The sequence below is a fragment of the Lissotriton helveticus genome, chromosome 5_1 (assembly GCF_964261635.1).
Source record: "Lissotriton helveticus chromosome 5_1, aLisHel1.1, whole genome shotgun sequence".
NCBI lineage: Eukaryota > Metazoa > Chordata > Amphibia > Caudata > Salamandridae > Lissotriton > Lissotriton helveticus.
The window spans coordinates 644,532,319-644,559,681 of record NC_136065.1 but is presented as its reverse complement, the minus strand read 5'-3'; the positions used below and the strand labels follow the sequence as shown (position 1 = coordinate 644,559,681).

The following is a 27,363-nucleotide window of genomic DNA, read 5'->3' as shown; positions in this document are numbered from 1 at the left end:
AGAACAGTCACTGAAAGTTGTTTAGGGAGAAAAGGGTATCATTTTGACCCTTGTAAATCAGTAAATATGAGCAGAATCCCAATAAATACACATTTACCCGGTTTGCTCAGATGTAGTTGGCAAGACTGCTTGTGTGACTGAGCATCTTTCACTGCAGGATGACCAACCCTATTTTAAGGAGGGAGACATGGGCCCCCCAAAGTTTGTTGCAGTGTATGACCGTACCCGGCTTGGCAGGGATGCTGGCGGGATCCCTTTGACTCCCGAGCCAACTACTATGAAGCAAGAATGGAAAAACACAATACATTTGTGCCACATCCTAGGTGCTGCACAATTACTGTGCCTTTCATTAGCCTGTTTATCCTTCAGCACTCATTGATACTAGGGTACAGGCATCAAGACATTTTCTTAATTGCATGATATCATACCCTCAAGTAAATGAAGGGATGGACAATTGACGAACTGCTGGCACGAAATGTCCCCCAACATGATTGCATTATAGATGGAGCCACACAAGTGCCTGCAGCCTCTTCTGTAATACTGAAGTGCATCGGAGTGCAAAAAATGGCACAAATGCCCATTGTACCACCCGACAATTGTATAAAATAACCCTTTTGAGATTTTTTTTTGTATTTAGACAGAGGAGGAGAACGTACCTTAGTGGGAAGGTAGGCAAAGTATTAGGAGGGCAAATGCTTTTTTGCGACTTTGGCACACAAAGTGAGAGATGCCCACAGGGTAATGTTGTTACCCTCTTTTCATCTGTTCTACTTATCCAATGGATCAGCAGAGCACAGCAAGAGGAATTGAGGGTCATATGTAACAATTCAATTGCAGAAGAACATCTGTCAACATTGTTGAGTTTGGGAGTTTTCCACGTTAGGGCTCCAAGTGTATAAGGGAACAGAGTTGAAAATAACCCCATTATTGAGTGTTACCCATGCATATTCTGTATCTTCCACATTGTCAGTCTGGTCAGCACTCTGTTTGTTTTCAGACCAAATCAAACTTGATCTTAGGGGTTATTTTACCATGGCAGGTAGACAATTCAGAAACAGTGCTGATATATAACCTGGATTTATCGTGCATATTTCTTTATTATTCCCGTTGTCTATGCCAATGATCTTTTTATACTATACATTCATTTGCCTTAATGCCATTGTTGGAATGTTAAAAAATATTTTCTTTTGATGATGTAACGCTTGTTTGTTCCTGATGCATTGTATTACATTCCTAATAAAATCTCTTTTGAAACTTAAAAGAAACAGTGCTGATGGCTTGTTACAAATTTGAAATGCTCTCCAAAATTATATCATGATGTTTGACCATGATATTCTTCTTGCACAAACGTAAATATTTTTGAGGACAGCATATTTATCTTTATTCTAGTACCCGAGTGTAAAGGAATAGTTGAAAATTGAAACTTTTTACCAAAGCACGACTTTCTTTTGTACTGTAGGTAGATATACTTCTACGGCACAAGATTAGCACACCGGGTCTACCGTCTATCTCAGCCATAGTCATCTACAATGACACAGTGCTATGGACTGGAAACTTTGGAAAGAAAAATGGCTCAGACCCTCTGTCAGTTCCACCCAATGAATACACCGTGTACAGGTATGTTTAAATTGTTTAATTACCTTCGTTTCCTAATAGAGTGATTTAGCAAAGTTTAGATAGAAATGGAACCCTTACTTTTTGCGTGCCAAATCTTGGCCAATGGACTTATGAGAGCAAAAAACCCATACCATTTGCCTATTCTCCCAGAGTTTTAATGACTTCATCAAATGCAGGTGATATTAGAGTGTAATGGATTGTAAGTGGGAGGAAGTTAAAAGATATATGGGTGGATTCATTGAGAACACTGAACATTTTTTGCCTCTACGTTGGCTTCTCAGTGTAACACACTTACATATATCCAGTGCTTAATTTGAGCGGGTGGTTGCATGTAGGGCCCACTACACTCATTTGAGGGGACTGGCAGCTATTTTTCCTCAATAGATTTTTATCCAAAGAAGGAGAGAGAAAATCTAAAAAGGGGGAATGAGAGAGGAAGAGAAAGAAGAAAAAATAGTGGCAAAGGTAGAAAGCAGGGATCAAAAAGAACCTGCAGATGTAAGATGAAGGGCAGGGAGTGGTTGATGATGGCTCAAAGAGGAATGAGGTAGATTCAAGGCTATGCAGCTTTGGCATTTGGCCCCAGGCCTTGGATAGAGTCACCTGTGGGCTTTGGAGCATTTGCACTTACAAAATTAAGCACTGGTCACATCCTCAATGCGCAATAGTGTTTTTTCTTCCTCTTCCTTGTCAATTGCCACCAATTTCAGTCGTGAGTCAATCGCATCTCATATCTATCAATGTTTTATCTTTTCGTGTAGAAAGTGATTGATGTATTCACCCAGAGGTTTGTCGGTGGGATCTGATCCACATACTGCCGGGGTGAAAGGTTCATTTATAGATCCCTATGCATCTTTAGTAACATGTTTCATCATCATAAATCTTTATTCAGTAAATAAAATCACCATAAAATAATATACACAGCATCTTCATTATCAACCCCATTGCTGATAAATAACATTAAAATGATATAAGTCATAAAAAAAAACATGCCTCCGTCAAACACTACATCTATTGTACAGCTCTCCATCTCGCGGGTGCCATGTGGCTCACTAAAATGATAAAACAGTAACATAAAATGATGATAGTCAATAATATAATAAAAACACGCCCCCCTCAGACATTTCATCTATTAATCGGGTCTCGTCTCCTAAACACCATAGCAGCTTGCAGAAATTATAAAACAGTAAAAGTAACACAGTCATTAGGAAGCATCTGAAAATACAGCAAAGTGGACCTAACTTGGTTAAAATTCAGGGGTTTCAGCAATGGAATAAAAAATCTCTTCCTTGGCCAGCTAAAATAGGAACAAAATATTACAAAATGCAATATGTCCTGCAGAGACTTATCGTCACAGCCGCAGGGCAACCTTGCCTCAGACCGTACCCAACCACATGGAGATGCCAAGAGATGATGCAGTTGATTAACCATTTCGCCACGGTGGACATTCCGCCGTGGTGCTGAAAAAAATAGGCGTGCGCAGTTCGGATGGCCCCGTCCCTCCGACGCACATGCCCACCGCTTTGAAACGTCAGACGGAAGGGGGCCATCCGACGCATCAAAGCGGTTAAACCTGTACCTGGCCAATAAAAACCTATCTTGCTGTGAACAAACTTTGGCAACATTTAGCTTCAACCCCTGCATGGTTTATAATAACATACAGCCAACACTGATGATTTCTGTAGCTCCATATGCTCTCTCCCCAAAACAGAGCAGTTCGAAAACAGAATTTGAACACACCCCAAGTCACGTATGGAGAGAGAAGTGTGATCCTTATAAATGTCGGTCCTGCCTATGGAAGCACATGCTGCCTTAACATAGGCAAACCATGGTATTTTATAAGCCCGATCAAGGGCCATACAGTCCGCAAGGATCAGCTGATTTAGCTTCCGTTCATCTCTACTTCAGATCTTGATCCAACAAATAGGAGGGCTTAGGGATATCAGGACCGACACTTGAGCACGCCCAAACTCCGCCTGCACTGAAAAACTAGAGTAGAATGTGGAACCGGTATCATCTGGCATAGAAATGTGTTCTCCGATGACTGTATCCTATCCAAGTAAGCATACCCCCATACCTCACTGCCATATCGAAGTTGTGATATGCGTCTAGCCTTGTAGATTTTTAAAAGGTCCTTAGGCACCCTGGAGCCTAACTTGTGTGTAAAACTAGAAACTGCCCCCATAATTTAACAAGCTCAGATCTTTTTGCCTCAACCAATGGCTCCCAAACACCCAAATAAGGGTATGGTATGACTTTACCCAGGGTAAAATAAACTACTGTATGGGTCTTTCTACTTGTGGATTTTGGGCCCACCCCCATAACGTACAACTTTGAGAAGTTCACTGACAGATCAATATTCCCCATAAATGACGCATACTTGTAGGTCCAATCCATGAGCAGTCTTAGCTATATGGACCGCGTCATCAGCATATAATAAATCCGGAAGAGATCCATCACCAACCTTATGGCAGTCTGCCGAGACTGATAATAAAGCAGACTCAAGCCCGTTCACATAAAGGGTAAACACAAAAAAGGTAAGAATGCATCCTTCACGAATGCCATAGCTGGTGGGAATTGAGTGTGTACAGGTGGCGCCCTGCGGAAAAAGCAACGAGGCAGAGGTCTTTGCATGAAGATTGGCTTAAAGAGCTACAATAGTGGGGTCAACCCCATCTCACCCAGCAAAGCCCAGAGTTTCGGTCGGTTCATTCTATCAAATGCAGACGTCAAGTCCATAAATACTGAGTGTAAAGATCCAGCCCGGTCTACCGTATATATTTATTATTAATTAAATGGAGGTCCAGACACTGGTCTGAAGCAAACCTCTCCACCCTAAAACCATATTGGAATTCACTCCGAATATTATTCTCATCTGCCCACTCCACTAGTTCGTTAAAAATCACCCTCCCTAGGACCTTGACCGATGCATCCAATAAAGATATTGGGCAATAACATTGTGGATTATCCCTTTCTCCCTTTTTGAAGATGAGAACATTCACGACTGTGGACCAGGAGGGAAACATCCCTTCCAGGTGGCGGCATTCAGGACCATGGTCAAAAGTGGAGCCAAAACTTCAACGTTAGCTTTAAAAAAATCTCCTAGAATACTATCAGGTCCTGGGGCCTTATTCACGACAGGGCCAGGACACCATGCGCAACTTCATCTATACTATGCAAGCTATGACTTCTCCCGCAGGAATAATATCTCCCCCACAGTCCCCCTGATTATACTCACATTCAAAATTACCAACCCACTGCTGTTCCGAGATATGATTTCATAAAAGTGGGCCGGAGTCCTCCACAAAGCACGGCCTAGTGACCACACTCCAGAAGAGGGAACTATCCTTTGTGTCAATAGCTTGGCACAGGTCCTCCCAAGCGAACTCCCGCACGTTTGCAGGCGATTTGAGCCTGCTTATACTCCCGCCTACAATCTCTGATCAACTGCCCTTCACTGACACAGGGAACTCGAGTATCATGTTAATTTTGGAACACTTAGGGTTTTCTTTTTTCAACAATTCTTATGTTTTTCACTATTCCAGATTAAACGCAGAGCATTGTTCATTAGCCATTATGCTACTCATTAGTATTGGCCCATTCATTTTGATGGGCCCAATAACGACAGTTATTGGGCTGATTAAAATTACAAGCTTTGGTTTTTCATATATAAATCTCTGAGTGACAAACTGGAAGGACATCTGAGAATCAGCATGAAAGCAACGATTCCCACGTTATTCCCCAGAAATGTGAAATCCCCTTTATTCTGCTCGTCCCTCAATTACTGGAATCCACAGTAACAGTAATCCTGGGATGTTATCATGCCACTAATAATGAAGGTCCGAGGATCTTCTCAAATTCAGAAACTGGTGGCTATTGACATGGAAATAGAACACATTGCTATATTCAATTTTACACCACACAGTGACACGATTCAGCACTAAAACAGACACCCCTTAAGTATGAAACAAAAGACACAAACCACAAAAGTGTACCTTCACAATGGTTTCATTTCACCTTTTTAAACTGTTTCATATAGTAGAATCAACATTAGTTAAATGGACCATCTATGGGCTCTGGGCCAACCACATATGCTCATATATTTGGGGCTACATTTGAAAAAGAGCTCACATTCAAAAATGAGACTTGGGCGAAACAACTCATAACTTTCTAGGGATTTGTTGATCTTCTTCACGTGGATAGCGCCAAAGTATGGTTCCCGATTATTGGGGCCTAACTATTGCCGAATAAAAGTTTAGTACCCTCAATATAATTTAGAAGAATATCACCCCGTTGGAGTGAATGATAGAAAATCTACACTCAATAGAGCAACATTTTTTTAAAACAATTTTTAGCCCACAATATATGTATATCTCAGACGTTATCATATTCAGATTCTGACACACAACCAAGGGACAAGGACAATTTAAAAAGTAAAATTGAGAACCTTGGCATGCAGGAAGATAGAATTTCATAAACACTCAATATTCAGACATCACCCCTTTTCCCCTTTTCTGCATGTGCAAGCAGAACAAAAAATGACGACTAACCTATACAACAAGCCAACAGACAAGAACAACACTTTGTATTGAACCAGTTTCCATCAGAAAATTCTCCAGGCACATCTTTTTTTAAAAATGTTTATGCATCAAATGGAATGTTTCCGAGGTTGATCAATAGGTAGCACAACAATACATTATGTGTAATTGGTTTAAAAGCCACAGCTATTCTGATGAAACAGTAAACAAGTCAAAACCAAAATGACCAACAGAAAACAAGAAATGTAAATGTCTACCAAAATCAAAAAGAAATTAGATTAAATATAGTTTAGAGTGAAATATTCCGCTCAAAGTGTGAGGCTAACCTTAAGCATTGAAGCATGCTTAGATTACGATTTTCGAGGGGTTTGCAAAGAATAAGCATTATTAATTTACCAACGCACTGTAAACATCAGAGAAATGATAGGGAAGTGCTAACAAATATGGGTGGACCCTGCACCATTGACAAGAAGGAACAAGCACTGGCAAGGGCATTCACAGTGTTGAGACAGTGGCAGGATGGGCTTTGCCAATGAGAGTTTGTCAATGCTAAATGTATAGAAAATAAAATACAAAAAGATTGTTTTCTATACTTCCAAGATGAAACAACATGCAGCACATTGTCATATGTTCCTTAATTCATGATGCGATGCATGCGTATCACACAATGCGTCACTATCTTGTTAAAGTTTAAAAAAACATGTTTTCATTATTTTCTGTACTTTTAATATTGCTTGTCACCACTATTGGTTTTACCAATGCTAGCGTTGGTAAAGGCAAAAGCGACCATCACCATGGAGAGCAGCTGCACTGCTAGTGCAGCGAGTCAACATCCAAGGCATCACCAAGGCCATCATCAGTCACCCACCCCAAAACAGAGGAGCACTGGGAGGGTGAGAAGGGAGAGGCAGGACTGAAGTTTTCAGGTCAAGGCACCAATGTAGTGAAAGAAAAGGAAGATCAAGTTAAAGAGCTATGCTGCCTCGACAGGAGTAATTTCGTCTATGAATTAAAATGTCCTGGCAGACTTATTTACCAGGGTAAAGTCGAAGTAAAATTAACAGTTTGTTTAAATGAAGTCGAGCACCAAACTTAGTGAAAACACTAGGGGAGGGGGCTTATTCAGAGCCTACTGGTGGCTTGTTTCCTGAATGTTGGTGGTGACCTTCTCACCCCTGATGGAGAACCGCCTTCCGCCTTCCGTGTGGATCCGCTGAAGGCACTGATCGTTTGTCGAGCGGGTGCCATGTTTGATGTGCTTTGGCAGTGGCATTGTGTATTTTCTCAGTTCAGGACCATATAAGGAGGCCTAGTGACAGGCGCCCAGCACTTAGTAGGTCAGGGCCACAGTCACTGTGACCTGATGGCCCTATGGTAGACGGTCCATCACGACAAGTTTTTATATCAGTGGAGCCAGCTGATGCCCTCCATCTAAAAACTCAGTAATTCCCTTACTATAATTAGAGCGGGGGGACTCCACGTTTGGTGGGGTGGGAGCATTGCCGATTTACACCAAAAATGAACTCATAAACCAGTTGTACCTGTCCATTACAAGGAGGTAAGACTTAATATCAGTCAACCTAAATTCCAAGTATTAGACGCAGTAGAGCACCACCCATGAAAAGACAGTATTGCAAAGGCACCATATTGGATAATAAAACACACCAGATTCTTCCTTAAAGGATAAAGTGAATAAATGGAATTGGCTTGCTGTTTATGAACTGCAAAGTAACTCTGTTCAGCTACCGAACTATGGTAAGGAGAAGATGTTGAGAAAGACATGCCATCGCAGACTCAAGAGTAATTAAGGGATAAAGAATCAGGTGATGGTCATGGTGACCTAAATCACGTGGAGCAATGAACCACGCAGCAAGGTTTGTGCATTAAGGATTTTTTACACATAGATGTCGGATTTATAATTGAGATGCTTTTTGAAGTTTTTCTAGCCAAGTCTCTGGAATTAACTTTCGGTCATGATTTGTTGTTGGTTTGTTTTGTTCTATTCACAAAATGAACGTTGCTTAAAAGTTCATTAACCCTTGATGCAAGGCTGAGCGAAGCCCAAAATGAATTGGAAGTGTATACCTGAATTGGAAGCAGTTATCTGTGATTCCAATACAGTCTAAGAAGTTTCAATTGAGAATAGCATATTAATGGACAGTACTGGAAATTGCATATGTATGAAGAGAAAACGTCGGGCCTCAGTTACAATAATTGGGGGCATGGCAGCCGTGTCTAAAATAAAAGTGCAGGAGTGCGCCTTATTACAAAATACGGTGCATTCCTGCCCTTTTCCCCTGCGCTGGTGCACAATGTGCTGCCATATGCCAATGCGCCATGGTGCAAGGGTGTCTGTGTTGTAGGTACACCTTCCTGCACAAAAACAATCACCAGAGGTGCTTTCCTCTTTCTATGTGTACTGCAGTATGCAGCAACGTGAAAAAGGAAAAACTAGGAGAAAAAAAGTTATTTTGCTTCATTGCACCTCCCTGGGGAGACGTAGGAAGCTGACGTATTCCCAGTTTTACAAAACCTTTGGAAATCTGGGAATGCGTTATGTTCCATGGACGTTGTGTGGGAACACCAAATGCAACACCCATGGAATGCCCCTTTCATGCAGAGTAAAGCATAAAAGGGGGCCATATTTACAAGGCCATGAAAAGCCACACAGGGTGGCTGTATGTGGCCTTGCAAATATGCGCAGGCACAATGCGTCTAAAAATGCGATGCACCGGCAGCACAATGGGTTTGTAAATAAGCCCCTTCATCTTTGAATGTTACAGTGTTTGCTGAAGTTTACAAGGATTTTATACACACCTCAAGCAGTTTATGAAGGGACATTGCATGAATTCATTAACTGCATAGCCATACCAAGACCTGAAAGCACTGCCTCTATCCCGCCTTGGCAGGGCAGCCTTGTTCAAAATGTTAGCGCTCCCGCGATTCCTATACATGTTCCAAAACTGCCCATTCTCCATCACAGACTCCTATTTTAACACATTAGAAGGAGATATACGCCTTTTACTGTGGGATGGAAGGGCGCCTCGTATTGCCCTTCGTAAGCTCACCAAGGGTTGGTATGATGGAGGCATTGGCCTACCCGACATGCGCCTGTATTATTGGGCGACTCAACTAGTGGCCACAAATCATTGGATTCATGGACCACCTGATAACCCAGCATTTCTCCTGGAAAGATATCAGATGGGACGGGAAGGTTACCTAGGGGCATTGTATAGTAAGCCTACACGCACTCGCTATGTGGGCCCAATGGCGCAGACAACGACACTTTGGCATAAAGCTACAAAGGCCCTGGGTTGGGCTAATAAATTCACCAAAGCCACCCCACTGTGATCCTCACAAAAACTAGGCTCCCTGTGCTACCAACCAGGCTTTGACAAATGGGACACCATCGGCATTTCCACTCTGGGAGATTTGATCTCTAAGGGGAAACTCTTAACCTTTTCCGACCTCCAGACAAAATACGCACTCATCCAGGGGGAAACTTTTCGCTACCTGCAAATCAAACATGCCATTCTTACGAACATACATGACCTCTCGTCCCTCGCCGAGGCCTCACCTCTCGAAGACAGACTGCTCTCCGAACCCCTTTTGTCTAAGGCAATTTCATGCACATGCCGAAAATTATGCAATAATCTGCCTGACTTATTTCAAGCCCTACGCAACAAATGGGAGAGCGATATAGGACACCTAGAAGACAAAGACTGGCTTACAGCATTGATGTCCCCGCGAGAGACAGCGATCAATCATCGCTTCCGCCTGATACAACTAAAAATTTTACACTGAACTTACATGTCCGTTCCGTTGCTGGCCAAGTTGTGCCACTGTCCTGACGACCTATGTCTAATGGGATGTGGCATGCTGGGCACCTTTTATCACACCCTCTGGGCATGCCCGGTGATTCAGAGCCTGTGGATGGGGGCAGGCAGGAAAATGACGGAGGCGCTGGGTAAACCAATCCCGCTGTCACCTGAGGGCGGGATCCTTAATGTCCAGAAGGTGACAGATTTGACGGAAATTGAGCACCAATGGCTGGCTCTGGGTTGTCTTCTCATAAATAGTTTGATAGCAATGCACTGGGGGCCCCTGACCGTCCCCTGATAGTGGTTTGGGTGGCGGAAATGGACAGGTCTATGATCGCTGAAAAAACTGTTTATAAGACTCGGGATGCCCCAAAAAATGGGACAAGAAATGGGGCCACTGGAATGTCTATAGGGGTGAGATGTGCAGCTCCCCTACGGCTGACATGGCTATGTACAGAAATAGACCCTTATGATACGGCTCAAGCTGATCTTAAATGTCTCCGCTGATACTGCTCATCACATTAAGTTATTATGTCACTTTGTGATTGTATCGCTGATATTGCTCTGTGTTTCTTTCAATAAAATGTTATTTTAAAAATAAAAAAGACCTGAAAACACAATATTAACTGAGGAAGTCTTTGCTGCTATCTGAGAGCCCAGAAAATGAAATTAAAGCATAGCTCTTCAAGATTAGAGGCAGTGAAATTTAAAAACTCCCTGAATAGTCAAGCAATCCAGGATCAAACAATTTTTGTTTGCTAGGACAACCTAAGACATTCAAAATAAACCAAAGGCCCCTCACCTGTTTGTCAAAATATGTGTTTGGGTGTTGTGAAATCATAGGTATAATGCATAGACGCCTTTATCTACTCCTCCCATTCTCTCTGGCCAGTGTCACCCTTATAGGCTTTTTAGCGAAGTAGTATAACTTGTCACTTTAAATACAAAGACTTCGATTAGTGTGTTCATTTTTGTTGTATAGCAATGACTAGCACTATACTTTTTCCGTGTATTTTAGACATTGAAATTGAACTCTGATCGCTCCGAGGGCATGCCTCAAAAACAAACTCACATCCAGTTAGACATTGCTATACAAAACTACTTAACCTAAAGAAGCCTGAGTACTTGGTTCTTCTTACCTCTTTGTCTGTGGCAAACCGGTTTATTTTTGACAAGTCACTATGAACTTATTTAGGGTGTGTCATAAAGGGTACTCTACGACAAACGGTTTAGTAGACTATGCACCAAACGGATGGGCTACCCACCGTGTTTAGGTTTGACAGACTTTCATGTTTCTGATGCCAGTGTCCCTGTTGGCTCTCTGGCAGTGCCGAACAGGAAAAATAGAAATGTTAATTTTTGTTGGTTTTAAAAAACAGATTCCCACTTTGGAAAAACATGGTGATTACTTGGAAAACTTTCAGTGCCTTCAGAGGAGCAGCTGTAATCGTGGCTCACTACAAGGCACAGAAATCTACTCCGGGCCTGTGGGAATCTTAAAATATGGCATGTGGTAGTCCAGAAAGGATGGTGGTGGAAAGACCTCTGCCTCCCTGGTAGACGGGAGGATTCCGCCAAAACCTAAATCAGGCTCTATTTCTCTGTGATGATGTTAAACCAACATTGCCTAGTAGGGCTAAACTAGCAGTACTGTTACGAAGTGTTTTAGAAAAACTAATTTGACTGGGCTCTATGTTATTTACTACCTGTAAAACAACAAAGGTAGAGGAGCACAGTTACTATACTTGATACTTATATTTATCAAAAGCCTTTTATCTTATGAGGCAAAATGCATATTCAGGGAGACAAAGTGGAAGCAATTAATTTTATTTATTGTTATGTTTACTTACCTTTTAAAGTCCGTAATCCATACATTACTATCCCCCAACCTCCCTCTCCCCCTCCCCCTCCCCACGTCATTGCCCGGCCGGTACTCCCACTACCGGCCGCAGCTGCTCAACCGGACATATATGTAGAGGTGCATTATAACCTCACTGTAAATGCTATCTTGAAAACGGCTGCATAGAAACATATCGTGTTCAGTATCAAACACCTTGGAATCATACCTCCACACCAGTAACCTGTGTGGGAGGCATGATTCCACCCTGAAGAAGTGAGCTTCGTAGGGTCACTGGTCTATCCGGTGCCAGCCTTCTCGCCCCGAACAGCACAAAATGGATGCTGCCGACCAGGGACACATTTCTGCCCTCCTGCTGGTTAGCCAAGCTCGAGCAGAAGAAGGCAGCAAAATAGGCATCCTGTCACAGGGAGGTGTGACCACCTCCCAGACAGGATTTAGTGTATTGAGGCTGGGTGGGTGCACTTTGAGAGTGCCTGAAAGTCTGCACCTGGGGCACATTTGGTGGCCCTATGCATAGTCCAGCTCAAACCAGTTCTGGGAGCCATTGGCTCCTGCTCTGGCGCGAAACTGGACAAAGGACATGGGAGTAACCAACCACCCCTCTATCCTGCCCCTCCCCTAGGAGAGTCCCCTGAATTTGTCCAACCCTCTCCAGTGGGTACAAAAGGGCTTACCTGCTGTAAGACTTTACTGACCTTCGACCATTTGGACACTCTAGAATTCGATGGACTTCGACTGGGCTCAACTTTGTCCCCCTCTCCATCCAAAGCTTTGTCTGTGCCCTTGCTCCATAAAGGCTCCTTGTAGGACCTGTGGTGCACTAAGGACAACCAAAGAATCTCCCTCGGGGTGAAGGAGTCACTCCCCTGCATTTGCAGGCACCTCAATGCAACTGACTGGTCTGCTGCTCCAGAGCTCCTGCGGACTCCCAAGATTTAAGTGACACAGGAGGGGTGTTACAAAGGTCCCTGAGATTGATATGCCCTCTCTTCAAGTTTGAGGCCAGATTCCCTCGTGGGGACTGCATGAGCTGAAACCCCTGAAACCCCTGTGCACCATGTCCATTTGCAGTTACATATGCTTGTTTGCAATTCCCGAGCTTGTGCATTGGACTTCGTGTAGACCTGATCCTCAGCAGTATTTCCACCAAAGAACTCTGACCTCCTTGCACCGAGTGGTCGGTGAGCTGGTACTTTGCAATCTTGCTTGAGGTCCCCTCGCGACTCCTGGTCATTCGGCCTCGTGAGGGTCATCTTGATTTCTATTGGGCTTCCCTGGTTGCTTCAGACATGCCCTGACTCCCCATTGCTTAGTGAGTCCCCTGGACCTTGCTGGTCCACACCGTAACCTGCTTGACCTTCCTGCAAGGGTTGCTTTTGCCAAGGCTTGTTGGTGCTCAAACCGTACACCGACTCCTCAGCACTCGACATCCTTTGTGAGACAGCTTGCATCTGGCTCCTGGCGGTCATCAACAGCTCCTGGTCCTCGTGGCTGCAGAGTCAAGCATCCCTTCTTCGCACCTAAATCAACCAACACCGGTGGGCACTAGTCTACCGAGCCCCTGGTCACTCTGAAGTGACCCAGACTCCGTCCCCGCTGCTTTAAGGTTCCTTCCTTCCAGAATCTAGGCTTGTGTTCCACCGAACCCTTTTCACCTTCATGGCAGCAGTACTTTTTCACAGCCCTCCATTGAGAACAACAGCGGTTTCTGACACCACTCTAGACCTATTTACCTGGCTGCTCTGGGATAGGTGACTTGGGTACTACGGTATCCACAGGTGGAGTGGCTGTCCAACCTCTTAAATTCCAAAGGGTTTGCTTGAAGTCCTCCTAGAAGGGTCCTTAAACTATACAATTGCAACTGCAACTTCCCCATAGAATTGTACAGAGCCCGCGGTCGTGTTAGCACACTGCACCCGTCCTCAGTAAGGTCCCTAGCTACTCACCTTGGGTGGTTCTTTAGGGTCCCAGCAGGTCTAAGGGTTCCAGACCCTGTCTTGACTCAAGTCATGATTGTTATACCACTATTTTAGTATATGGTTTGCTTTCCCCCTGGAGCCCACGGTGTATTGTGCTACTTACAACTGTTGTATTGATCTTGTATTGTGTGCCTTATGTTCTAGGATAGTAGAGAGTGTTATATTAATAAATACATATGTTTATATAACTACTGTGTGGTTCTCCTTCATTTAATTAATTCAGAAGATGATATTCTGGTAAAACAAGCTGCTTTACATTCCTTCAAGATTAAGACTGAAGGCTGCTCTCCACAGCTACCACTAGGATAGCTTTCTAAAGGTTATCTTTCACCTCGTACATCATAAGGGTCGTTTGGACTGTTGCAAGGTGCCCAGTTTAATTAATGGACATCATATACCAGGCCAACTTCTCACATACACCATAACTGTTTGTCCAGCTATTAAACATTGTCTTTAATATCCACTTCAAGTTGTGTAAGAAAGGTTTGCACTAAAGCACAAATCTTGTTGGAATATTTGACACTGCATTCTTATCATTTTGAACAGGATTGCTAGTCTCTCCAAGATCTTCCCCACTATCATGTTGTATCGGCTGTGGGAAGAGGGCAAGGTGAGCTCACTGGATGACCCTTTGGAGCGCTATGCCCCAAATTTCTCCATAAAAAATCCACTTGGTCGATTGCGGGAATCTGAACCAAAGCGCACTGTGGATGGGGTACTGTTCCATGAGAGAGCATCACGTCCAGTCAAAACATCTCTTGTTACCCTACGCCGTATGGCGAGTCAGCTTTCAGGTAACAATTGGTTTATGCCAACATCTCTTGTGACTATTGTCAAAAAGCTTGGTGATTGATTTTCTTCTCTATTGTCTTTGGATTTAGTTATGAACTTGAGTATTAAAGTGTATTCTGTGCAGCAATGTGAGATAAAAGTATGTTCTCTCTCCAATAAATGCACAGCAAGCAATCTCCAAATGCACATAGCAATGTAATAAATACGTATTATTGCGAAACCCTCCTCTTGTTGATGAGTAAGACCGTATTTGGTTTAAAGGAAAAGACCTTGATTGAAAACCGACTTTTAATATGATTGGACAGTTCTTTTATCCAGGAAGGGATCTGAAAAAATGGCATAACCAACAAGTGTAGTGTTTTAGCCAAATTGGTAGAGGGATCACAGATTAACAAAACAGAGAGACCTGGAAAACAAGATCTATGGAATTATAGACTGCTGGCTCTTAGTTAAACTCAAATTGTCTATTATGTCATTTGGAACAACGTGGTGGAAAACTCCACATTGTTCCCAACTATTTATCTACAATTTAATGTTTTATATCTCTCAAATACTCACACCTGCTCATTTGAACAGCTGTGCAAGGATAAGGTCATAGGGGAGCATCTGTCAGGCCCAAAGGCACACTTGGGCACAAGAGCCTGGGAACTTGGAAGATATGGCACACAGGACAGTAGAAAGTATGCATTCATACAAAAAGGCTGCATTTCCCAGACACACATGCACAGGCTCAACCAACAAAGGACTAGCACAATCAGGCACACGACAGGTCAATAGGGGCAAACCAAGTATGCCCTTCTTTGACAACAGCAGTATTTGTGACTCTGCTGTTGGCTATAGTTTGCACTTAGCTTGTTCAACCAGCAGCCTTATTTTTTCTTTTCTACATTATTCATTTCCTCTTGGTCCTCTGGTTCCCTTTCCCTTTGAGGATGAATCCTGCATGTCACCCTCTTGTCAGGTTGTCTCCTTGTCTAGGCCTTTTCTCTCCGAGTGCAGCATAGGTTTCCATCTTTGTCTCCTGTACGAGGAGCATGGTATGCTGGGAGCTACTTAATCAATCAATCAATCATATCATATCATTTGTAAAGCGCACTACTCACCCGTGAGGGTCTCAAGGCGCTGGGGTGGGGAATGCTGCTACTGCTCGAAAAGCCAGGTCTTGAGGAGTTTTCTGAAGGTCAGCAGGTCTTGGGTCTGCCGTAGGTGGATGGGGAGGGTGTTCCACGTCTTGGCGGCGAGGTGGGAGAACGATCTGCCACCTGAGGTCGCTCTTCGAAAGCGGGGGACAGTAGCGAGGGTGAGGTCGGCGGAGCAGTTCCCTCTTCTTGCACTCGGTATGGTTTAAACATTATTACCCTTATGTCTAATGTTTATTCCATGACATTGTCCATTCAATAATTAATTTCTCTCACCCTCAGGTGGAGACCTTGATATCCTTAACTTTGAACCCAAGACTTTGTTCTACCGAAATCCATTCTTGGTTTTCTGAGAACCAGCCTGCAGGAATGTGTCTCCGTAAGGCCTCACTCTTCACTGTACCTTAAAAATTAATCATGGCTGCTGTCCTCACAAGCACTTCACCACCCTCTTGTAAACTCTCTCTTCCCCCAGCCCCACCCAATTTAAGAAACATAAACAGGCTCCTTGCACCCTCCCCCAATTGTCTCTGCACTGCTGTTCTGTAGCCCACCCAGTTAAAATAAAATACCCTTCTTCTTGCCATCCCACCTCCCTCCTTGGGCAAAATACAAACACAAATCTAACTGCCTTTTTGTCACTCTCCCAATCCACCTTCAATAGAGCCCTTCACCAGCCTAATGCAAAAAAAAGCCTGCTGTTCCCCCACACTGTCACATCACCTTTCAAGCCTTCCCTCTGATATGGTGCCATGCTCTCGGCTTTCAATGCAAGTGCATAGAACTGATGCTGACCTGATAGCTGCTCAGTGAGAGCCACTGCTTGTGTGAACTGCAATTCCCTGCTGCTAGCAGCAGAGATGCAGAGACAGCAATGGTCAGAGGAGGAAGAGCACCCTCCATGTTCCTTCACCTTACTTGTGCCTTCAGAGCCTATGTTTTTGCTTCTCTGATACCAGAGCAGTGAATAACCAGGATTCCGATGTATGAATCTCCATAATGGTTTCTAATGGAAGCCATGAACCATAAACTACTGTTGTTTTTTCATCACCAAACACAGGATGCAGACTGTGACTGAACGACAGTTTTCTATCTAAGGCTCATGGAAAATATTTCGAACATATTTCAGATGGAGTTTAGTTAATTCTTCACAGATACATGAGTGAGGTGAATTTTGCAAGCTCAGTTTCCGAAGTTTTGTGGAGCATGCTTCTGGGGTTTGCAATTTTAGGGGTAATTTAGAAGATGGAAGATATCCTGTCTGCCAGCATCACAATTCCCCATCTCCATTTAGGGGGTTGGGGAACTGGTGCAGCCTCATCTCCGTGAAATCCTTTACCCTATTCTCCATCTGCCACAGGACTGCTGGGTCACAGTGCCAGATTATTTAGGGTACATAGAAACAATTTTCCTGGCATGCAGGGATTTTTTTCAGGGACTTTTTTTCTGAAACTTATTCTCGGGGACATATTTACAAGCCCCTAATGCATCACTTTTTCTGACGGTCCGGTGGCATTGCTCTCAACCCAATATTTACAAGGTGGGGTTAAGCCACTTATTTATCATGGCTTAATAGCACCTTCTAAATATGCCCCTTTCTGCAGCAGTCTGCTGTAGCAAAGGGGCGGGCAATGGGTGTTGCTGTGAGTGTTCCACTGCAACACCCATCGCTTTTTGACGCTGTCCCATACAAAGTATGGGGCAGGGCCAAAAGTAGGACCCGGAAGTACGTGGGGGCAGATTTACAAGCCCCTTGAGCCACACTTGCATCATTTTTAACATGGGAAAAGTGGCGTAAAAGTGGCACAAGGGGCTTGTAAATCTGCCCCCTGGTCTTCAACAGGCGATACGAGGAGAAATGTTTCATTTCTGCTAGTATTTTGCTCTTTCCGTGTGTGCTACATTCTGCATCTCACATATAAACATCAAATTGCCTGTAAAGATTGTTTATGTGCAGGAAGGTGTCCCTTCCTGCGCATAACCAATCAACCCTGCACCCTTGCAACATGGTGCATGGGTGCCTGCAGCCTTTTTAGCGCCAGCGCTAGGGGAAACGTAGGGGTGCACCATATTTTTGTAAAACAGCGCATCTCTAAGTTAAAAAAATGTCAGAGTGTGGTGTTTGCAATTTTGGAATGACAGCGCTCCGACATCTGTTTCTAAATATCCCCCTCGGTTTGAGAAATTGTACCAGAAAAACAAAAACAATTGCAAGTGTGGTCACCAGGTAGTTTGCTTTGCCTTCAGTGCTTCTCCCATACTGGCAGATGCATTGAAGGCATAGATATGGACTCCAGGCAGTTGCAATGCTCCTCTACCGGGGCTACCGAGGCAGGTAAGCTACTGACATGGGTGGGTTGGTAGGTCATCCCTTAGTGTAACATTTGAGAGGAAATTAATCCAGTGATTGACTACTGCAATATTTACTTGCCTGTCCTTCCTTGCTGCATAATGGCTGATATCCTGCACAAGTGCTTTCTTGTGCCGTTCTGATCTGTTAACGCTTCCCAGATCTCTGTATAGTGCTGTATCTTTACAGGTGTGACTGGTTCCATTTCTCTGATGACGCGGGAAGGGCAATCTGAGCTGATGAACAGACATATAATGGTGATAACCGCGACGTGGTCCCCCATGTGTATTAAGCCCCTCCTGCTTTGATCCAGCCCCGCTCTGCATGCTGCTTTATAGGACCCATGTTAATCTTGGTCAAAGTGAAACTGCAAGGTTCAGAATGCACAGCAGTGTTGGTTAAAATGCCAGACTCTCTGAATGTGTCTCACATAGCATAGGGCTACTTGAGATGTCCTCTCTTTGTGATCCCGTGAGGGGTCCAGCAATGATCATCTGTTTGTTTCGGAAAGCATCTGTCATTCCTGCATTTCTGGCTTAGAGGACCTTCCCTTTTCAGAGTGCCTAGTAGTATGGTAGGTTGTTACATTTTGATGGAGCTATAAGAAATACTGATGCCTGCACTGCTATAAACATCGAGTGCATTGATTTGTTCTTGAACAATGGCTATTTTTTTAAGATGTTCTGATTGTGTATCTAATGTAAATTAAAAATACATTAACATTTAGGATGTGTCTTACAGCCTGATTCATCAAGGGGCCGTTTTGCGAGCCCCTAATAGCGAATCATAGCGATTCGCTATTGAGGACTCGCAAAACGGTATTCATGTAGGAATTGCTAAATAAATAGCGATTCCTACATGTTCTCTATTTGCGAGTAGCAATTTGCTACTCGCAAAAAAAGGAATACCTCCCCATTCATTCCTATGGGCCAAAAGGCCCATAGGAATGAATGGGGAGTATCCCTTATTTGCGAGTAGCAATTTGCTACTCGCAAATCAGATAGCGATTTTAAGGGTGCCAGGGGTGTCCAAAGGACACCCTGTAGCACCCCTAAAATGCACATTTGAACAGGTGTTGCGCACACACATGTCCAAAGGACATGTGTGTGTGTAACATGCAAAAGAAAAAAATGCACTAAAGTGCTTTTTACACTATTTACGCAATTTACCACCAAGTCAGACCTGGTGGTAAATTGAGACCAAATATTGCGATTTCGCTATTTCTATTTGGTTGATGAATTGCATTTAAGGAATCTCTATTAGAGATTCCTCAAATCCAATTCCTCGCAAATATGCGATTTCGGTAATAGAGATTTTTGCATTTGGGATGATGAATCCCAAATGCAAAAATCGCACTCGCAAAGGGCCAGATTCTCAGAATCTGGCCCATTGCGAGCGCAAATCAGCTTGATGAATCAGGCTGTTAGTCCTTTTGTTAATTCAATTGTTTAACCAGTTGTGATAGTTCATTCTATCTTTGCGATTGCCTTCTCTTAGCCTCAGCTGTCATTAGTTCATTAAATCTGAGCTGAATATTCGTTTCAAAATTAATAAAAACACTGCTTACTTATTTCCTCCTAGAATTCATATATTCGTTAATTTACATACTGCAGCACCGCCAAAGCCTAAAATACTAATTAGTATTAAATACGCTTTATTACATTCTACAGCGATGTGAAACACTTACTATTTATTTAGTGTCATTACACTTGAGAGTACTTCTTTTCTATTATTTATAAAGACAATTGGCTTGTAGATGTCTCTGCTGACACATTCCTGCCAATAACTACTGCATCAGAACGTTTCTTCTTATTAGCACATCACAGTAAACTAATCCAGAGCTTAAAATGGACAATGTTTTTCAAATGAGGTGTGTATATGTCTATTACTCTTTGGAGTGGGTATTGCTCTCCATTTCTTTTACTTGCCATATAGTTTTGGGGTTCGTGAGGATATGAAACCAAATTTGGCTGCCTGTGGTAGAACTTTTAATTTGTGGACAGGAGTATGTTGTGATATCACCTGGGAGTCACGCCTCCTTCTAAAACTATAGACTCATTGGAGAGCGTAGCAGAAGTGACATTACAAAAGAATTTGATCACCCAATGCAATGAAAAGATATGGAAAGAACCACGTTCCACATCAACCCGCCCCCTGACATGGAGGAACCCCTCTTTTAGTAACCTCCACATTCCTAGTCACACTTTCCTTATTAATAATGGTTTTCTTTTTAACCAGTTAATTCTAAGTAAGTAAAAGTTTATTTCGGAGAATTAATTTCATAAAACCTACACACATGAAAAGAATGATTTAAATGCAATGTCACAAAATTGCTAAGACTAATTGTGATCACTTTAGGACCTAACATACCATAACTCTCTTTAAAAGCAATAAAATCACAAGACGGCTCTCTTTAAAAAGAAATAGATAGTTGAGCAGGTCCAGTAACCTCACCTAAAAATAGAGTCAGACATGCGCTATACGCAGCCCATTTTGGCCTGAGCTAGTTTGAGACCTTTAGCTTTCCTTATTAATCCCGCCATAAATAAAAATGTCCTTACAGCAAAGACAATGTAAATAGTTGTACTGCCCTTCAAGATTGTTATTGCCTCCTGGTATCTCCAGCACCCAGAGTGCAAACAGAGTGGGTGTGCCCATTTGCATATGCTGGGCATAAGAATAATGCATGGTTTATGGATTCATTTGGAGCTAGCGAGCACATAGGGCATACGGATGAGTGAACAACTCTCCTTTTGTAATTCAATAGGGCAGTAAATGACCCCAGCTCCAGTGTATCATAGCAACATTTTAGATATAAGGTTTCTGCAAGTTACTGGAGTGGGAGGTTAAGAAAGGATTCATAAAATGGGTGGCCCTTGATAGACACAAATTGATCTATCAGAGTACCTAGTGAGCGACGGCAAAGAAGACTAGTGTATATGTGCTCGCAGTAACATTGTTTTAGCAGCAGATTAGAAGAAGCGTCCAACGAGGATGCATTTGACCAAAAGGATTCTAGGTCCAATATTTCAAACCATTGGTGGACGTGTTTGAACCAGGGAAAAGTCAGGGCTTTGGCGAGGACCAACAATTCCTTGACAGCCATCCAGATTGGCCTCAACTCTTCCATGCTCCAGAGCCTCATCCAATACAAAATGGGCCTTAGTCTGGCTACTTCTCCCACTCTTTTTATGTTGACATCATAGAACATTGGTATTAAGGGAGTGCTCGATGGGTGATGGAGTAGTGAGCGACAAACTTGTTTTCACTTATGGTGAGAGCATCTACTTTAGCATATCTCCAGAGGTCTGGCCTGTACAAGGTGGTTGATAGGGCCTTTAGTTTGTAGAGTTCAAGAGCCAGGATTAGGGATGTTGTTCCCTGGAACCTCCTGTATATTTCTGAGTTCTGGTGTTGAGTCACAGCCCTTCTTTTCTCTATGTGTGTAGACCACAACATTTTACTCTCAAGCATTATGCCTAGGTACTCGAACTTAGGTACTCACCCCAGGTTTTCATTTGCCAGAAATATAGCTTCCCTAAATGTTCTGTGTGGTATAACAGTTATAAATTTGTTTTTTGAGGTATTGATCTTGAAGCCATTAGTTAGACAAAAAGCATTAGAATTAATCAAGAGCTGCTGGAAGCCCATCGGGCCTGGGAGATTAAAATGGTCTCATCAGCGAATAGGATTGCGGGCACCCTAGTTCCATCCAGTTTAGGTGCATCTATATTCCCTAGGGAGAGGGCATCAACTAGGTTGTTAATATATAGGGAAAAAAGGATAGGGCCCAGGATTCATCCTTGCCTCACTCCCCTGGCAATCGGAATTCTGTCAGTTAATTGCCCTCCTGCTCCCCAACGGATTTGGGTATAGTTGCTCTGGTGGAGTCTATATATATATGGGTGAGGAGGGCATCCGGGACCCCTAGGTCCTTTAAAGATACCCAGAGCAGCCCCCTGGCAACCAGGTCGAAGGCTGCTCTGAGGTCAACAAATGCAATATATATGCATTCCTCTCTGAGTCTCGTATATTTCCAGAGGATGATCAGCAACCTTAGGACTTGGTTGATAGTGCTAACATTTGGCCTAAACCCTGCTTGGTATCGGGACACAACCTCTAGTCCCTCAATCCAATTGTTAAGTTTACTTAACAATTGTCGAGCATAGACTTTCAGCTGGACGTCCTGCAGGCCAATTGGCCGGTAAATTGCCGGGTTTCCTCGGTCCCCCTTTTTAAATATGGGTATGATTTCTGCCCTTTTTCAAGTGTCAGGGATAGGGGCTCCTACTGCTACTGCATTAGTCAACCAATTAACATAGGGAACCCAGACTGCCAAGTTGTGACAGAATAGATCTCCAGGGATTTTATCAGGACCGTGCGCCTTGCCCAGTTTAATTGAGAGAATGGCTAGCCTAGTCTCCTTATCCATCCCACACCAATTTCTCAAGAGCCACTATTCTAGCTAAAATAGGCACAGTAGCAACAGTGAGCGCATCTTTAACTTGGTCCATTATCCACCCCCAGCACGCAGTTAAAGTCTTTAAGAGTCAAGCTAGCTGGTTCAGGAGCAGGTGCTGGTATCTGGATGCTGGAATTAGCCAAGTTCCTGTTAGATTTATGACCCTGGTTGTTTTGACTAGCTCGGCAGAGCACAACTTAATTTTCCTCTTAGCCACGGGCTCACTCAGGGTTATACTAGCGGTGAGATCAAACATATCCACAGGCGATGCCTTAGAGGCAGGGTCTGGGTCTGAGCCATACCCAAATCCTGACCCTGGGGGGTTAGGCTCCTGCAGAATTGAGCCCAAGACGATAGGATCGGGTTGATGAGCTTACACCTCCTGCATAGCGTCTTGATGTGTAGAATGCAGCCAGTAATAATACCCTGGCATTCCCCCATGTCCAAGGACAATCGCCTCTCACCGAGCTCTATCGAATTTGAGACTACACAACCACCTGTGACAACAAAGCATCCAAAGTGGTGCCAGTACGAATATCGGGGCTGAGGCCAGGACTAAGAAAAGGTCCAAATGAGAGTAGGCTTGTCTCCATAATCTTCTTCTTCTTCGCCTTCTCCACTGTTAGGTTACACCCAACCATGGTCCTAGGATGATACAGTAACGATACAGGGGCAAGGTGACTGATGAACGTCTGTGAGGCAAACACAATTTTGCAAAGACGGCAAGCACATTGTAGTAGAGGTAGAACGGTAAGTGAACAGGTGAAACAGCAGATGAACAGCAGGTATCCACTTACCTCCTCACCCTGTCTTACTGCCGCTGCCTCCACCTGTGCACAAAGGGAACTGAGGGAAAAGCTCCTGCAGTCGACAGTGTTGAGCACAAGCAGTGGTTTGGTATAGGTTATCTGGCGCCACTTAGAAAGTCTCACAATTAATCTAACTTAGAGGTTATATCAGACGGTGCTAAAAGGTAGAAGGAACCACTTTAATCCTTCCAAACGCGGCACAAGCCTTCCTCAAGCTATAACACTCCTTAGCACACGTAAGTCACAGTGATATTATATATACAAGTGTTTCCACATTCTGATACAATCACAAAGAGTAGTTATTATTGGTACATCAGTTTGTGTTTATTCTTGTTCACTGGAAACTTTCCACACAGCCGACACGTGTTTCGTCGTAATTGGGAATGTAACCCACAACTTTTTCAAGGCTGCAGAGTTTCAGAAACAAAAAGAACATAGACATATTGCCATATGTATGTGTACTTCAGATCATCATTTCAGATCTAATTATAACCATTCTTCATTTTGCCATTCGGGTTTATACATGTGGCCCACACCGTGATAAGGTGCCATAATTTGTATGTTAGTGAGCAAAAAAGAAAACATATTGCACTTCATTCCTTCTCATTTAGAAAAAGTAACCCACACCTTGATAAGTTGTCACAGTACATAATTAAAATAAACATTGTTCTCAATTAAGAGTCGCAATATAGTATATAAAAATCCCATTTATGTATAACACAGAATGTACCTCTGTTTCTTACAGAAGGTCTATGAGCCAGTATGAAATGGAGAGAACTGGTACTTGGATGGTCTTATTAAGGCGTGATTCAATATCGTGCTCCGTTGCGATCAGTATGCACTTTTCGTTCTCAAAAAAACCTAAACCAACACCACGTGTCAAGATCTATAAGAGATATAATTTTGTGAAGTGCTCCTATTCTTTTTAAGAGAATAATATTCATGCATTGCTATTAATAAAGCAGATGATTGATGCATATTTGTAAGTACCTATTTCCAGATCTGTTCTTTTTCAACTGTAGGAGTAGTAGGTGAAAAAATAGTATGAGTACTTTCCGTTATTTTGTTTTTTGTCTTTTATCACACAGATTTATTATGTGAATAATTTAAGGCTGCTAACTTACTTAGTATGCGGTGATAATTCCAACCCGCATGGGGGTTCTACGGGGGTCCTCTGCTGTCAAATATTCTGCATGTGTTGTCCAAGTAGTTCCAAGTATCAGTCTCTACCGGAAGGCTGAAAGGAATATTATTATTAGAGCTCTTAATTATTAGTAACTTCTATTTAGTCATATGGGGACTAAATAGTATTTTATTTTAGATTGCAGTTTCAATAATAATACAAATGGGGCATCTTAGTTTCCTCCTATGTTTCTTAATCAGATATTATAAAATGAAACCTGCTAGTCCGTTTGAATGCATCTTTATCGTTTAAAATTGCCGATTGTTGTGACTTGTTAGCCCCCGTATTATAATTAATTAATTCGGTTATATGATCCAAAACTAGGGTCTAATCCTCCGCTCGCGTATCTCTAAGTATCGATTTTGTAATTCGCTTACCTTTCGCCTGTTTTATTATTTCACGAGAAGTCTTCCCCGTTTACAATCAGCGTGTCCGCTCGATTGCCGTCTCCCAAACACGACGCTTATTTATTTCAAACACTTCCGTATTGTTGGAGTGTCAATGATAGGTCAATGAGAAGCACGTGATCCGCGTCTCAGTGTAATGTTGCCAATTGGGTTAGAAAGGCACGTGATCATGGTTTAGGTGTTTAGTTTTTAAAGCAGAAAAACGATCGCCATCTTAGAACATTTGTCTCAAAGTTGATATCGGTCTATTTTGTATATTTTGTCCTATTTGCTCAGTTTATCGAATTGTAGTGGCACACGATTTGAATATTCGGATTATCGTTCACTGTCACCTTATAAAACGAGTGGTTAGAGTATAAGTTAATAATAAATCATCATATGAATTTATACACGATTTGGTTCTAAAATTGTTAATATCTGTGTGATATCGTTATTTTCTATTATTGTTGATAATCGAATAATATTATTGTTGATTCTTGTAATTTATAATTATAGTTCATAAGCAGCCCTCTCTATGTTGAAGTTGATTTGAGCTCAGTTCTATACACGATTATTGCAGCCACTCCAAACCTATTTGGTTGGAGAGAACAGTTTTAGAGTTGCAATTATCATATAAAGTGGGCGATTTCTTGATTCATCAGTAAATATAGTGGTCTTTAATTTAAGTCCAAAGCTTGGTATAAATATTTTCACTATTTTGTGGATAATTCCACATGTTTTTAATGATCGATATTTCTTATTCCATCAAGGATTCTTATATATTCAAGTCATATTCCATGTGAAAGACAGTGCGTCTCTTCTTATAATTGGTACTTAGGGGCCGTGAGTGCTCCTAATATGAGGGGACTTATACTGCCGGTGTACATTTCATTAAGGTGAAAACAGTGAGTGGTCATTCACTACTGGTGTTCCATATCTTTAGCCACTAATAAACCGTATATATAGTGTTTCCAATATAAGTGAAAGAGTAGAGTTCTCAAGCACTTATACTGCCGGTGTACATTTCGTTATGGAGAAATCAGTGAGTGGTCATTCACTATTGGTGTTCTATATCGTTTGCCACTAATAAATCAGTAATCCGTATATATAGAGTTTTCAATATAAGTGAGAGAGTAGAATTCTCAAACAATTCGTGATCTAATGGTCTCTCCATCATGTAGGATCAGTACATGATCATGTTACTAACATTTAAAAACAAGTATATAATCTTAGAACATTGTGAGCTCATTCAAAGGATACATTATTCACACATTTACAAGTAAAATTCATTCTTGAGTTGTATTACATTTTGGTGTATTTACATGTAAATATATTGTGTATAGAATATGTATTTCATCAACTACCTCCCTAGGAAGTAGTGTAGCTCATGGTCAATGTTTAAGCCCTGTTCTACACTTCGCATCTTCATAATCCAGAATCAACGAACACATTAGGGCAGTGAAACAGGGTGATATGCGATACCCAGTTGCTGCCCACATGTCAATCTGCGCTGCACAAACAGCACATCGAATGTTCGAATTCTTTGGAATAGAACACACACCAAGACACCCTAGGGGAGGCAATAGGGAGCGTACCCTAAGACAGAGAGAAGCCCTATGGATTATGAAGATGCGAAGTGTAGAACAGGGCTTAACCGCATGCGTGCGGCATGATTTCCCCCCGTACGCTGAGATTTGCGGATTCGCACTTTACATGACGAGCTGGGCTCGTCATGAGCGTGCGAGGAGGCTACCTCATGACGAGCCCAGCTCGTCATGAGCGTCGAAGGGGTTAAACATTGACCATGAGCTACACTACTTCCTAGGGAGGTAGTTGATGAAATACATATTCTATACACAATATATTTACATGTAAATACACCAAAATGTAATACAACTCAAGAATGAATTTTACTTGTAAGTGTGTGAATAATGTATCCTTTGAATGAGCTCACAATGTTCTAAGATTATATACTTGTTTTTGAATGTTAGTAACATGATCATGTACTGATCCTAAATGATGGAGAGACCATTAGATCACGAATTGTTTGAGACGTCTACTCTCTCACTTATATTGAAAACACTATATATACGGATTACTGATTTATTAGTGGCAAACGATATAGAACACCAATAGTGAATGACCACTCACTGATTTCACCATAACGAAATGTACACCGGCAGTATAAGTGCTTGAGAACTCTACTCTTTCACTTATATTGGAAACACTATATATACGGTTTATTAGTGGCTAACGATATGGAACACCAGTAGTGAATGACCACTCACTGTTTTCACCATAATGAAATGTACACCGGCAGTATAAGTCCCCTCATATTAGGAGCACTCACGGCCCCTAAGTACCAATTATAAGAAGAGACGCACTGTCTTTCACATAGAATATGACTTGAATATATAAGAATCCTT

At 42.5% G+C, this 27,363-nt stretch overlaps 1 protein-coding gene across 1 annotated transcript in view; it reads left to right on the top strand.

The window, feature by feature from the left end:
* Positions 1-27,363, top strand: part of LACTBL1 (lactamase beta like 1) — a 602,504-nt gene that overhangs the window by 492,087 nt on the left and 83,054 nt on the right. Inside the window, exons 4-5 of the mRNA XM_078643034.1 lie at positions 1,460-1,617; positions 14,363-14,610. Of these exons, the coding sequence (XP_078499160.1) occupies positions 1,460-1,617; positions 14,363-14,610 (406 nt within the window). The remainder of the gene's footprint in view (positions 1-1,459; positions 1,618-14,362; positions 14,611-27,363) is intronic.